The 14,468-nt window shown below is 39.0% G+C and overlaps 1 protein-coding gene across 1 annotated transcript in view; it reads right to left on the reverse strand.

Annotated features, from left to right (window-relative positions):
* ASCC3 (activating signal cointegrator 1 complex subunit 3) overlaps positions 1 to 14,468 on the reverse strand; it is a gene marked incomplete at both ends in the record, with an annotated part of 318,402 nt that overhangs the window by 3,196 nt on the left and 300,738 nt on the right. Inside the window, 2 exons of the mRNA XM_079716820.1 lie at positions 3,696 to 3,843; positions 5,988 to 6,139. Of these exons, the coding sequence (XP_079572946.1) occupies positions 3,696 to 3,843; positions 5,988 to 6,139 (300 nt within the window). The remainder of the gene's footprint in view (positions 1 to 3,695; positions 3,844 to 5,987; positions 6,140 to 14,468) is intronic.

Raw genomic sequence — 14,468 nt, forward strand, 5'->3', positions numbered from 1 at the left:
AGAAATAAAGCAGAGAGATCCTGTGCACCATTTCCCCAGTTTCCCCCAAGGGTAGCATTTTTCAAAACTAAAGTACAATATTAATACCAGTGATACAAGCCACAGCTCTTGTTCAGATTTCCTACTTTTTCTTGTACTCATTTATTTGTGTGTAAAAATAGTGTGCTTTTAATCTTTGTAAAGTCCCTTTAAAAACACCTAAAGAAGTATTAATCATTACCCAAACTTGTGACCCCTTTCTTGTAAATCCCTTCTGGACATTGAGTGACTACTGACTACACTAAAAAATAAGTTTTAAAATAACTGTTGTTGAACTGGTTAGTTTTAGAGAAGCATCTAGTATAGCATTTATGTGACTTCTAAGGCAGAGAGCATTACTTGGGGATATAAAAACAACTTGAAAAACGTTGTGATGCAATTGTTGATGTCAGTCAGCGTCATTCATTGATCATTTATTGTACAAAATGGGTTTTTCTTTTGCTCATAGTCCAAATTATTCTGAAAGGAAAACATTTCTATATGTTTGTATATCATAAGGAACCCTCTAAGTCTAGGGTTCTTTCTAGAAAGAAATATTTTTTTTTGGCATTATCATATTGAGAATACCAATTTAAATGACACATATTAAAGGGGTAGAAAGTATTTTACCAATTTTATTCCTGCTCTTTTAATTGAAAATATTTGTGAGAAATCAAAATGCAGATGGTAAGTGCTTATCAGTTTTTTTGTTTGTTTGTTTTTTTGCAGTACGCGGGCCTCTCACTGTTGTGGCTTCTCCCATTGTGGAGCACAGGCTCTGGACGCGCAGGCTCAGCAGCCATGGCTCACGAGTCTAGCTGCTCCGCGTGGCATGTGGGATCTTCCCAGACCGGGGCATGAACCCGTGTCCCCTGCATTGGCAGGCGGACTCTCAACCACTGCGCCACCAGGGAAGCCCAGTTTTGTTTTGTTTTTTTAAAATTTATTTTCATTATTTTTTTGGCTGCGTCAGGTCTTAGTTGTGGCACACAGGACCTTTGCTGACGCATGCGGCTTCTCTCTAGTTGTGGCTTGCGGGTTTTCTCTCTCTCTTGTTGAGGCACGTGAGCTCAGTAGCTGTGGTGTGTGGGCTTAGTTGTCCCGGGGCAGGTGGGATCCTAGTTCCCCGACCAGGGATCCCCTCCATTGGAAGGTGGATTCTTTACCACTGGACCACCAGGGAAGACCCTATCATTGTTGAATGAATGAATAAATGAATGAATTCCTAAGTCTATGGAAAAGATGTAAAAAAATAAACCTAATGTCCTCAGATAACTGTCATCTTTTTCTAACATTTATAAATATGTGGCAAATATCACTATCAGTCAAGAAAACTTCTCTATATATTGGCTGTTTTATCCGTTGTTACCTTCTAAGTTAGTTTTTAAAAGTACATAAATACTTTAATTTTGGTTTTCCTTGTATTTCTTTAATATATACTACAGGTTTCCTGATAGGCTTTGATTTCCTGTTTGCTAAGACTTTATCGCTGTTGAGTATACCACCTAATTGAAATGAAGAAGCCCTGATGAATCAAACTATCCCTTAGGAATTCAAAAAATGTAAATCCAATGCAAATTTTCAATTCAACTCCAATCCTATAACTTGTCTTGTGAATCTGAAATTACGTTTGGAATAGATCTTGAAATAGTCAAGACACAGAATGGTCTACCCTGCGCTTCAAGGTACAAATGATGGCTTATCCCCTGCTAAAACCAACAGTCACCGAGTCTAGAAGCTGTACCACTGGATGTTCTCTTAAGACTGGCCAGAGTGAAGACACAAATACAGCATTTCTGTAAAGCATTTAACTTCGTGAGACAACACAGGTAACATTTACCACACGAAGCAAGACTTCGTATGTTTCTTCACTTGTACCTTTAAATGAGTTACCAATATAGTATTTTAAGTATTAGCAACTCATTGGAATTTTATTTCACAAAGCTCTCCAAAGTCAGATCTGACTTTTATATATTTGTAATCTTTGGCAGCACTCGATATTATTATTTTCAATCTTCAATGTATATACATATATTTGTTCTATGTGTATATATTTGTACATATATATATATATATACACACAAACATACTTACATACACACACACTCACATATGCGTATATAAAACATGAGCTGTTTTTAAAGAAATTGCTAAGACATTTCAACACCAGCCAAACATATTTATCTGAGGATTAATCTTCATCTATTGAATCAGGCAAGAGCACTGCCATGCATACAGTTATTTAATTAGTAGCCCAACCCTCCGCCAGTCAGCAGCCGTTCCAGGCATACTGATGGGGTAGAAGATGCAATCTCACAGTCGTACTGCTTTTTCTCATTACCTCTGCAATTAGCACTTAAATTGATGCTTTAAACATACTAATTTCTGGAATAATTCAGGATTTGTATGTTACCTGGGATCGCCTCACTGCAGAGCCGACACCAGATTGCTCTGCAAATTGAAGCACTTTTGAGCCAAATAACCATCATCATATCAGACTGAGCCAATTTGCATTTGGTTTTAAAGATAACAGAATGGCAATTTATGCAAATAAATTAAGTAAGTTTACTTCTGAGTTCTCCCTGAACTAATTACAACAATGTTCTAATTTTTTGTCACATCTAAAACTTGGCTTGAAATCACTGTACGTTATGTTAGAAATCTGTTGTTGCTAATAGAAGCCTTGTTTTCATTTTAAATATATTGTTTTTATTCATAATTTTGATGATAATTTAGTTAGAAAGGTAGGCACTTATTATGAATATTTAAGTAGCTTTTGGTGCCAATTTTAGGTTCAACAGAAATTGAACAATCAGACTTTGATGCCTGTAATACTTTTTCCAAGTCCTGCTCGAAAATAAGTTCCACTGGAAAAAAAAAATGACATGGTTTAGAAGTTTCTTTATTTTAATATCTGCATTTGCAAGTCAATATGTTAATTATGTTATAAACCCTGAACATTTACTTTGACATGTTTAGGGTGAAATTGCTTAAGACTTAAAAGTCTATATATGCCAAATATTTCTGGCATTGTTCATTCATGTTTTTGATCTTTCCAAAGATAGTTTGGAGCAATGACCTATGTTGTCTTTCACAACATAGATTTAGATTTATATCTAAACTATAAGGTATACAAATAAGGAGTTTCTTTGAAGGACTACTTTAGAATCTAGAAACAATAAAGTGATTAAAATGGGGTGGGGGCATAAAAAAGTAATTGAGGGAACTGCACGAAAATATACCCAAGCATAAAAACAAAACAAAACCCACTCTGAAGAAGGGATTAGAAGGGCTCTTGAGCAATGCAGCCTAGTGATGGGCAAGTCATAGTAGGCCTTTCTCAACCGGTTTAACAGCATTATACTGAAACAACCTTCTAATAACGCAGACGCTACTTCTAATTATTGTTACTATCATTATTTAATACCATCTGTTGAGCTCTTATTCTGTACCAGGAACTACATAGAGCAGTTTACATAATAACATCCTGCTTGATCTTACCCAAAACTTCATGAGACGGGTATAATGTTTTCACGTTCATAATCAGGGTTAGTAAATGGCGGGTGGAACTTAAACCCAGGAGAGTCTGACTCTGAAAGCAGCACTCTAAGTTAGAAAACTCTTGGTACAACTTCCCAGAGTGAGGGAGCGTCGAAACATGAAAGTGATGGCCTTACCTGCTTCATTTTTGGGGCCGGTAGCTCTTTTTCTATCATGGAGCTGAATCCGTGGTCCTTCCCTCCACAGGCGTGGATAAGTTCAGGGAGGCACTCGATGGAGACAGGGTGCCCGGCACGTGGGCCCTTTATACCTGGGTTCCATTTCCTGAGAAAGAATAACACCAACCAAATGATTCTTTCATAGCACAAATGAGATTTTCTGACAATGACGGTTTATATGATTAGAACAGTTTAGAAATTAAAGTTACTATATAACTTTTTAAATTTTTTAACATCTTTATTGGAGTATAATTGCTTTACAATGGTGTGTTAGTTTCTGCTGTATAACAAAGTGAATCAGCTATACGTATACATATGTTCCCATATCTCCTCCCTCTTGCATCTCCCTTCCACCCTCCCTATCCCACCCCTCTAGGTGGTCACAAAGCACCGAGCTGATCTCCCTGTGCTATGCGGCTGCTTCCCACTAGCTATAGCTATCTATTTTACATTTGGTAGTGTATATATGTCCATGCCAAGGCCACTGTTGTTAAGCTTCGAAATCAGACAGCATTCTCATCAATCCAAGGCAGTTTGGCTATCACGACATAAAATGTGTAAATCATATGTGAGCTCAGTCGATAATTAGGGTTGACAGACAGTTGGTGATTTCTATAGGAAGGCACTAAAGTGTGATAATGCTTCCATGTGGATAAAGTACGGAACTGGCAGAGCTCTGACATGTTTTTTTTTTTGCGGTACGCGGGCCTCTCACTGTTGTGGCCTCTCCCGTTGCGGAGCACAGGCTCCGGACGCGCAGGCTCAGCGGCCATGGCTCACAGGCCCAGCTGCTCTGCGGCATGTGGGATCTTCCCAGACCCGGGCACGAACCCATGTCCCCTGCATCGGCAGGCGGACTGTCAACCACTGCACCACCAGGGAAGCCCCCTGACATGTTTTTAATGGATGCAGGCAAATGTCTCTAATATAAGTACTTGAATAAAATTTTCATTGTAAGTTGTTGAGATCATACAATTAAAAGTGCATTTTGGGAATGTTTGAGATCTATAGCATAAATAGTGCTGGATCATCAGGAATGGAATCTACCTAAATCTATTTCCTGTTTATATGGCAAGATGAACAATATCATTGAAATTAGACAAATACAGCACTTTTCTGGGTAACAGTAAAGAATTGGATCAAATCTCCTAGGCCCCAACCAGCTTCCCTAACAGACCCATGTGCTGTCGGGTTAGTACCCTCATGTGTCTCCTTTTCTGCTGAAATCCAACTCCTGTAAGTTTTAGTACCATATTGGAAGGATTCCTGAAACTGAGCTGCAGACACATGAGGTATGTGCTCTTCCCCCCAGGCCACCTGCTGCTGGTGTGGCCCCCTCTCTGAATGTGCCTTTTAGTTACCAGGGACATCCCGTGGTGGGGACTCAAGCACCGTAGAAACACCTGTCCTGGAATCCAGTATACTGCAGTCAAATGGAGGGACTTCCCTGAGGAGACCCCATGTGTGCCTGAGGTTCTGGTTGGCGTATGTCTCTAAATGCCTCAAATGGCTGCCACTCCTTGTCCAGCTGACGAGAGGGAGAGGGTGCATGATGGCAAGCACAGCCAGACAGTTTTGCTTGTTTACATGACTGTGAACCAATATTTTGGCTGCAAAGTATCTCTCAACTGGTGTGAAAGAAACATTTTCATTTGAACACTGCCAACCTTGCCTGTAATATGTACTGTTCTTTCCTTTGCTAAAATATATGTAGCCATGTACATAGGACCTAAGAATTGAAAAATTTTATCAGGAATATAAACTCTCCTTTTAAACACAGGTTATATCTTGAGCTGCTAGTATATATAACTGCTCAGTTTTGGACATTTTGCAGATGCACAGTTTACTTTTGACAACAGATTTCTGATCCCTCAAATCTATTCTGCAGTAAAAGAAATTGGTAATTTATTTTGCTCTAGGTCACAAAGCACTTTAATAACATCTTTTAAAATGAAGGCTGATATTGTAAAGGAATAAACACAGTTAAAATGAAAATGTATTCGAAGTTGCAAATGGAAAACAACTTAATAGAAGGTTAAAATGAACTGTGGTTCAGCTTGGGACCAATGGTCAAATTCCAAGTGGGAACGCTATGTCGCTAGGCCATGTCTCCCTCTGGGAAACACGGGCATTTTCACTGTAAAGAATCAGTATTCTAGGCACCACATGAAATTCAAGTGAACATGCATGTAAAGGAAATATTTTTTTGAAATAATAAAACCCTATTACATCGAAAATTAAAATACTTACCTGAAAATGTGAAGATGGTGGTTTTCTATGTGTGGTATCGTAAGAAGAGAAGAGTCTTTCAACCACCGCCCCTGGATCACCATTTGCACCAGGTTGGTGATGTTCAGGACAGTCACCAGCCAGCCCTGGTGTGCAGCCACGTCCAGCATTGCCTGAACAGGGAGAATGCATATGTTATATCACGGCACCTGCCCCCTCCGTGGGGGGTCTGATGATGATAGCCTTAACAAAAAAACAAACAAAACACCCCAAGCATTATACCTCTAAATTACTATTAATTAAAATAGAAACCAAAAAATAAACTACAGTTGGATTGGAGGGAACACGCTGAACCTCTCACAGCATTTTTTGCACATTACTTCGTACAAAGCGCCAAATATTTAACTTTTTTAGGTCAGCAAAGATAAGCAGATAATATTGGCACCTAGTAATAAAACAAAGAGAAAAACTCAGTGTACCTTGAGAGCAAATACCTCTATAATCCACTGTATCAAGAGCACTAGTTGCCGCGTTTAAAGCATAAATCTCAGGTAGTCTTTTCCAAATTTAAAAGCAATAATGGCAAGGTGATAGGAAGTCTTCTTGCCAAAAATTAATTTTCCCCAGAGAGCAGGCTAAAGGCAGAGCCTTGGTTTTCAATGAAAATACTATACCACACAGTAAAAGCGGGAAGGACCAGTGGTACATGTGGAAGGATGAGAAGCTATTCATATTAGTCTATACATTTAATCCAATGTTTTATGGACAAACAAACGGCTGCATTTGCTTAAGGCAAAACTAAACAGTGAAATCTTATTTAAACAAAGGAGAAGTTTACACAGGCAAAGCTGTTTCAATTAAATTAGATTCTGGTGAATGCTGACTTAAAGACACATAAGTTAATATCATGATCTGAGGCAGCTACTTTATACAGTTTTAGGAGTGTACTCTCTTGTTTTGGGAAATGAAGAGATGAGGGTAAGAGAAATCAGATGTACCTCGTAAATGCCTAAAATGATACTTTACCGTTTCACTGATGGTAAAATATTTATAAAATGTTGTACAAAATCTATTAGTACCTTTTTAGAAATGGTTCTTAAAGGTCTATTATGTTAGTAAAATTGATTTGCCATACTACTTAGTACTACTGAATCAGACATATTTTCCTTCTAAGTTTTGAATTTCCTACTTAAGAGTTCTCTAATTTACGAAAAGTAAAATAGTTTAAAAAACATCTGGCTAAACCAATCTGTGGTCTTTTTACACACATTACAGGGAAATGGATCCACGTCTCTGGATACCATGGTTAGCGTGACGGAATGGTCGAATTGGTCTTTAGCACCCGTGAGCCTACTAATTGTACACCATAATGGTTGGTATAATAGATATACTTATAGGTATGTATATGTGTATGTGTGCATATGAAAGTGTGTACATGTACAAAGGTATATGTTTATAAATCTAGGGAAAGTCCACTTCTGTTCTTCCTATTTCTCTGCACAACTGATTTAAACACTTTGTCTTTGAAGTATATGAGACAAGCTGGTCACGAGGAACACTACTCAGACAAAAATAAAAGTATTAGCTCACAAGTCACAACTCGCGAACTCCGTAAGGGAAGAGAAATGAGTAATTATACCTCATGAGTAATGCAGTATCATGATGATGTCAGAAGTTGTAATGTGGAGTAACTATGGTGATTTTACTTGTGATTTTTACATTACAACTTGACTGGAAATAAATTCCAGACCACAAGCTCACATACTAAAAGAGCTGGATGGACGGACCATATGTTTTTAACTTTGAAGTTTTCATGATGAAGTTGAAAGATTTCATAAAATTTATGAGAGTTCCCCACAATCTTTCTTTGTATGATCCAGATGTGAAATGTAAAAAATCATGCAAAGTGATTGCTTACATGAAGTAAATGAAAAGGCTGTATTATGAATTGAAAACTATTATTTATTTTGTTTTAATTTCAAGAAAAGGCAAGTAGGGAGACAAAGAATCCAGGATGAGAGAAGGTTGTGACTACCTAAATGTGCTGAACAAAATGTTGCCACACACTTGTGCCCAACCACTCCCTTGTGGGTCCTGTTTTCTCTGCCCCTTCCTGTCACTGCCATAGCACAGACCCTCATCAACTCTCACCTGCAATATTATAAATATCCCTTTATCCTCATTCTCATCTAATTTTTCTTCAACCTATATTTTATATTGTTACCACAGTACATTTTTACAGAGGTAAAACTGATCACGTAATTCCTCTGCTTAAATTTCTTCAATGGCTCCACGCTGTGTAGAGGACAAAAGTTAATGCTCCTCTCTGCAGGTTCTCTTTTTATAAATCCTGCTCCCTCTACCATGCCTACCTGGGAAATTCCTATTCAGCCTTCAAGTTGAGCTCAAATGTTACTTCTTCCTGTGAAGGCTACCTGATGGACTGTAGGCACTTCTTTTCCTATGTATCTGCTAATCTTGACACATGCCACCACTATCCTATAGTGAATCTTTGTTTACACATGTGCCCATTAAATATAGACTCCTTGATGGCAAGGTTCTGGAAGTAGTCTTTGGAACTGCAGCCCTAGCACACAGCACTCAAGAAATATTCAATTTATTAAAGAATATTGGTAAACATCCAATTACAATAATTATAACAAACATTCTACCTAAGTTACTGCACATCTGCCAAAGGCAGCACAGCGTAGGAAAACATTACAAGCTTTGATGTCAGGCATAGGTTTCAACCCTAATTTTGTCCCACTTACTATGTGTAAATTTTGGGAAATCACCTAACCCTATGACCGCTAGATTGCTCACGGATAGAAGGGTGTTATATGTCCATATAGGGGTGTGATGAGGGTAAAATGAGATGATGTACGATGTAAGATATCTACTATACTGCCTGGAACAGTATAGATCTATTAGGCCTCAATATTAGATCTCAGTAAACAGGTACCTATTTTAACGTTCCTCTATGATGAGATGAAAAGAACACCCTAAAACAACTCATTCTTTCTCAGAGGGACTTCTTTGGACCATTGGGGGTTGATTTCTGCACTGAGTAGTACAGGGATTCGAGGAGCAGGGCACGTAAGGTGGGGAGCAAGTGCATGGAATGGGCAGAACCGTTCATCAGCAGAGGTGAGCAACTGCAAGAAAGTCAGGGGACACATAAGGCCAAAGACAGACCCTGCAGCCCAGGCCAAACTGGAGGACATGGGCCTCGTTCTCAGTTTGAGTGGACAAGTCTGTGTCACCATGCAGGTAGGTACCTGAAGGGGCTAAGGCTAAGGGATGGTCCAGGTAAATGGGTTTGAGGGTCTGGCAGGGCACCCTGACATACCTCTGCATGATTGAGCCTAGGAAGGACTCCCTATGTCTCACTATCTTTTACAGCAATCTTCCTGGTAGATGAGAACTAACAGGTGGGACAGTATGGTACTGGCACAAAAACAGACACACAGATCAATGGAATAGGATAGAGAACCCAGAAATAAACCCATAAATTTATGGTCAATTTATCTATGACAAAGCGGGGAAGAATATACAATGGAGAAAAGACAGTCTCTTCAATAAGTGGTACTGGGAAAACTGGACAGCTACATGTAAAAGAATGAAATTTGAACATTCTCTAACACCATATACAAAAATAAACTCAAAATGTATTAAAGACCTAAATGTAAGACCGGATACTATAAAACTCCTAGAAAAAAAACACTGGCAGAACACTTTGACATAAATTGCAGCAATATTTTTTTGGATCCACCTCCTAAAGGAAATGAAAGCAAAAATAAACAAATGGGAGCTAATTAAACTTAAAAGCTTTTGCACAGCAAAGGAAACCACTGATAAAACGAAAAGGCAAGCTACTGAATGGGAGGAGATATTTGGAAATGATGTGACCAATAAGGGGTTAATATCCAACATACAGAAACAGCTCATACAACTCATCATCAAAAAAAGAAACAACCAATTTAAAAATGGTCAGAAGAACTGAATGGATATTTTTCCAAAAAGGAAATGCAGAGGGCCAAGTGGCACATGAGAGGGTGCTCAACATCTCTAGTCATCAGGGAAATGCAAATCAAAACCACAATGAGGTATCACCTCACACCTGTCAAAATGGCTGTCATCAAAAAGACCACAAATAGATGTTGGCAAGAATGCATGTGGAGAAAAGGGAACCCTTGTGCACTGTCGGTAAGAATGTAAATTGGTGTAGCTTCTGTGGAAAACAGTACGTAGGTTCCTCAAAAAACTGAAAATAGAACTAATATATGATCTTGCAATCCCACTCCTGGGTATATATCCAAAGAAAATGAAAACACTAATTCGGAAGATACATACATCCCAATGTTCACAGCAGCATTATTTACAACTGCCAAGATACAGAAGTGACCTAAGTGTCCATCAACAGATGAACAGATAAGGAAGATGTGGTGTATATATACACAATGGAATACTACTCAGCCATAAAAAAGAATGAAATTTTGCCATTTGCAGTGAGATGGATACACTTGGAGGGCATTACGCTAATGAAAATAAGTCAGAGAAAGACAAATACTGTATGATATCACTTATATGTGGAATCTAAAAAATATAACAATCTAGTGAATATAACCAAAAGGAAGCAGGCTCACCCATATAGAGAACAAACTAGTGGTTACCAGTGGGCAGGCAATACAGGGGTGGGAGAGTGGGAGGTACAAACTACTGGGTGTGAGACAGGCTACTAGGATATATTGTACAACATGGGGAATACAGACAATACTTTGTAATAACTGTAAATGCAGTGTAACCTTTAAAAATTGTATTTAAAAAAAAAGAACTAATAGGTATATGCTCCTCCTTAGAATGGGGCTGGCTTTGGTAACAGCTGGAGATCATGGCTCAGTTCCCCAAGACACCTCAAAGTTCCTTACAGAGATTTAATACTCAAACAACAAAAGGTTGCTTTAGTACACCGAGGAGAAAAAACTCTGCACATTCTTCCACCTTAGCACTAACGTTAGGCAAATGTTGAATCCCCCTTTACCTCTTACCCATCTTCTACTGGGCATGCTACCTCTCAGACAAAGCTAGGACGATTCTAAGTCTATGGGAACAAATGGGTGGAGGCTGACTCCACGCGTCAGACTTTCTCCTACTAAGTTAAAGTCAACTTCAATTGATTGCTGACTCAGAATTCTTTGTCATTTCCGGCTGTGAGAGTGGAAATATGATTCCTAGCATTGCACTGATTTATGAAGTTACACCACAAATAAAACCTTACCATAATTAACAGAAACTGTGGGGTTGTCATTTATTTATAGGAAAGCAGGCAATGAGGGTGGTTTTGAATGCATTTTAACCGAGGTGCCACTATGAAGCCAGGTGAGAAGCCCAGGTATAAATGAGCTCTGGAGAAAGAGTATGGGCTAGGGATGTGGACTCAGAAATCCTGGGCACAAAGCGGGCAGCCACAACAGTTAAAATGAGCATCTTTGGGGCAGAGGTGAGGATAGCAGAGCGGCAGTTACCTGGAGATAAGATGAGGAAACGCAGGAAAGAACAAAGGGGTAAGAGCATGTAAGGGACTCTAAGGGCACTACTGAAATAACTGCTCACAGTGGTCATTTGTGAAGCATGTACTATTTGTCGGATACTCTGATAACCATCTTATGAAAGTTACTGAACGAAAACCCATTGTACAGATGAAGACATTGTGGCTCAGAGAGGGAAAGAAATATACCTAAAGCTGCATAGCTCTGGTTAATTGGTACAGCTGGGATTCAAATTCTGGGGAGCTTGACTCCAAAGTGCTTGCTTTTAACCAGCATAGGACTCTGCCTATAAAGTTCAGGATGAGAGGAAAGTGTGTGGAATTCCATCGGGTCCTAGATTAGAACAGAAGATTCCTTGATGAATGTGCTACGAGAAAATGAGACTTTGAGAAGGTTTCCTGACAACACAATGTTTAAAGCAAACAGTAAGTTTGGATGAGGTATAAACAGATGTATAATTCATGAACAATTGATACTGGTTTGAAGATGGTGTGGTATACTAGAAAGAGGCTTGGCCTCAGAGGTTAGAGGCTTGTGCCTTTAAATTAACCATAAGACCTGAGGCAAATGACTTAATGGTATTTGTTTTTCTCATCTAAAAAATTTTAAAAACCAAGGAGTTTGATTAGGCTTGTGTCTATCTTCTGTAAACTTTAATCTTTCATCAATAAAATGCCAATATACTCACACTATAGTGTTGTTTGTTTTTATAAAGTTCACTTTCTATCTTTCCAGATGGACTGTAACACCCTTGGAGTTAGGGGCAGAAAAGCCTAAGTCAAAAAAGAAGGCAGTCTACAGTAGGCACAGAGTAAGATGCAGAGAGAAAAGACCCTCTTGGGATCAGAAGAGGGTTCCACTGCCGGGGCGTGTGAGCAAGGGCCTCACAGAGAAGAGAGGCTTCAGCAGGTCACTGAGACCTCACACAAATTCACTGGAGAGAGGGAAGCTCTGAAGGAAGAGAATGGAAATTGACAGCACCCCTATCACAGGGTCTCAGTCACCTCTGCGAGTTGGAGGTGATGCCTCCTCCTGGGAAAAAGCACTGTAAAGGAGCATGAAAAGGTTCGGAGTAAGTACTGGGGGAATTAGTGATGTGAATAAAAACCAGAGCAGTGTTGAGTCTCAACAGCATGACTTTGAAATAATAATTATAGAAATTATTAGAAACAAGTAGAAATTGTAGAAATAATTAGAAATGTTTTGTGATTGTTTCTGACAATAATGAGTAGGATTAATTTGGGTGTGAAAGCAGAGAATTTGGATGTTGAGATTTTAGGTTACTGGTGACATCACTGTTGAAATGGACAACTCTAGGGCCAGTGACAAGTGAAGTCACAGGGGACTGAGGACTGGACCGAGGGATCAGGGAGGGGAGGAGAGATGCCCGGATGATGAGTAACAAACATTCAGTCAAGCTGATAGGTAAAGAAGTGAGGTGAGAGAGGAGAGTCAGAGGGTGATACCATGGAGGTGATGGCAAAAGTGGTGTGGATATAGTAATGATTAGAACAGAGGAGTTTGGGATGCATGCGATTACAGTGTTGAAAAGGTCATCTGCTGAAGCCACTCTGGTGATCGCAGGAGCTGGAATGAAGCTGAAGGCTGAACTGGGGTTTGAGGAAGGTGGGGAAAGAGATCCAGACTTAGGAACACAGATGAAAAAGGAATCTTACAGACACAAAGTAAAATATACACGGGTAAAAGGAGGAATCTGAGAAGAAAGATTGGAGAGCTCTGAGGAGGTAGGTAGACGTTGATTATTGGAAAAACAGGAAGGATGAGTCAGCTCAGGAGTTTCACAGGGAATGTAGAAATGAGGTGGTGTTTGTGTCTGCCTATGTCTGACTGAGAGCAACAGAGGGAAGGAGAGAGAAAGAAAGGAGAGACGAGATGGGTGAGGAGAGAGGGAGAGGCAAAAACAAAGAGGGGTACACATACTAGACACAGCCCAGACCTCATCCTCATGTGGAACTCACAGGGCAAACTCAAGGACCCGGCTTTGTGCAAAGGTAAAACCACCACCACTACCCCCACCAGAAACAACCTGCCCCTCATCCCCACAATCAAAATGAACTAGAGTTCAGAGAATGGACACTCTCTGGAAGAGAATTTTTAGGCTGTAAGGGTCCTGAAGCCAACGGCATACTTTTTGACTTGAATACACCTCATGTCCTCAATACTTATTTTGAATCGATTTCAAGAATTCCCTAAGCATATCAAGCTGGGTCTTGGCATTTAAATTCAACCACATTTCATAGTAATGTTAACTATTTCTGCAAAGGATAGATTTATCCAAATCTACAGATATCTTCCTTTGTTTTCTGCTACTATAGATTATACTTAAAAATGCAAGCTTGACAATATATCTATGTTTTGTTATCAAATACATTTCATTCAATTATTGTGAAAAGTAGCAGTGAAATATATACAAACTGTACAGACAGTATGCACATGTAGTGTGATGAAAATATTTGTACAGTAGTGTGTAGACTGTAAAATACTTTTGTAAATAGCTCTTAATACCAAGTATGAGGCAGACATTAGTACTGTCTCCTTTTCACAGATGGGAAAACTGAAACTCACATTAAGTCCAGTGACTGTAATTGCAATGGTGAAAAGTGGTAAGTTAAGACTTGATCTTGGTTTTCTAATTTCATTTTCTGTGCTCATCACACTATATTCCACAACCTCTGAATGATTTACATATACCCTGTCTTATTTCAAGGAGGATTTAAAGTGGTTTACATCTATCCTTTTTTCCCCTACCTAACAGAAAAATGCAGACTCCAGACAAAAGTATTATGCATTTGACTGATTATTGTCTCTGAACAAATTCTGTCAACAGGATTTTTGAAAACCTAAAATTTCAAAATAAATTTTAAGCCACCACTTGGTTATAAAACTACATCTTAATATTTGATATGCAGGCATTAAATATCTTTTGAAACAT

The sequence above is a fragment of the Hyperoodon ampullatus genome (assembly GCF_949752795.1).
Source record: "Hyperoodon ampullatus genome assembly, chromosome: 12".
NCBI classification, from domain to species: domain Eukaryota; kingdom Metazoa; phylum Chordata; class Mammalia; order Artiodactyla; family Ziphiidae; genus Hyperoodon; species Hyperoodon ampullatus.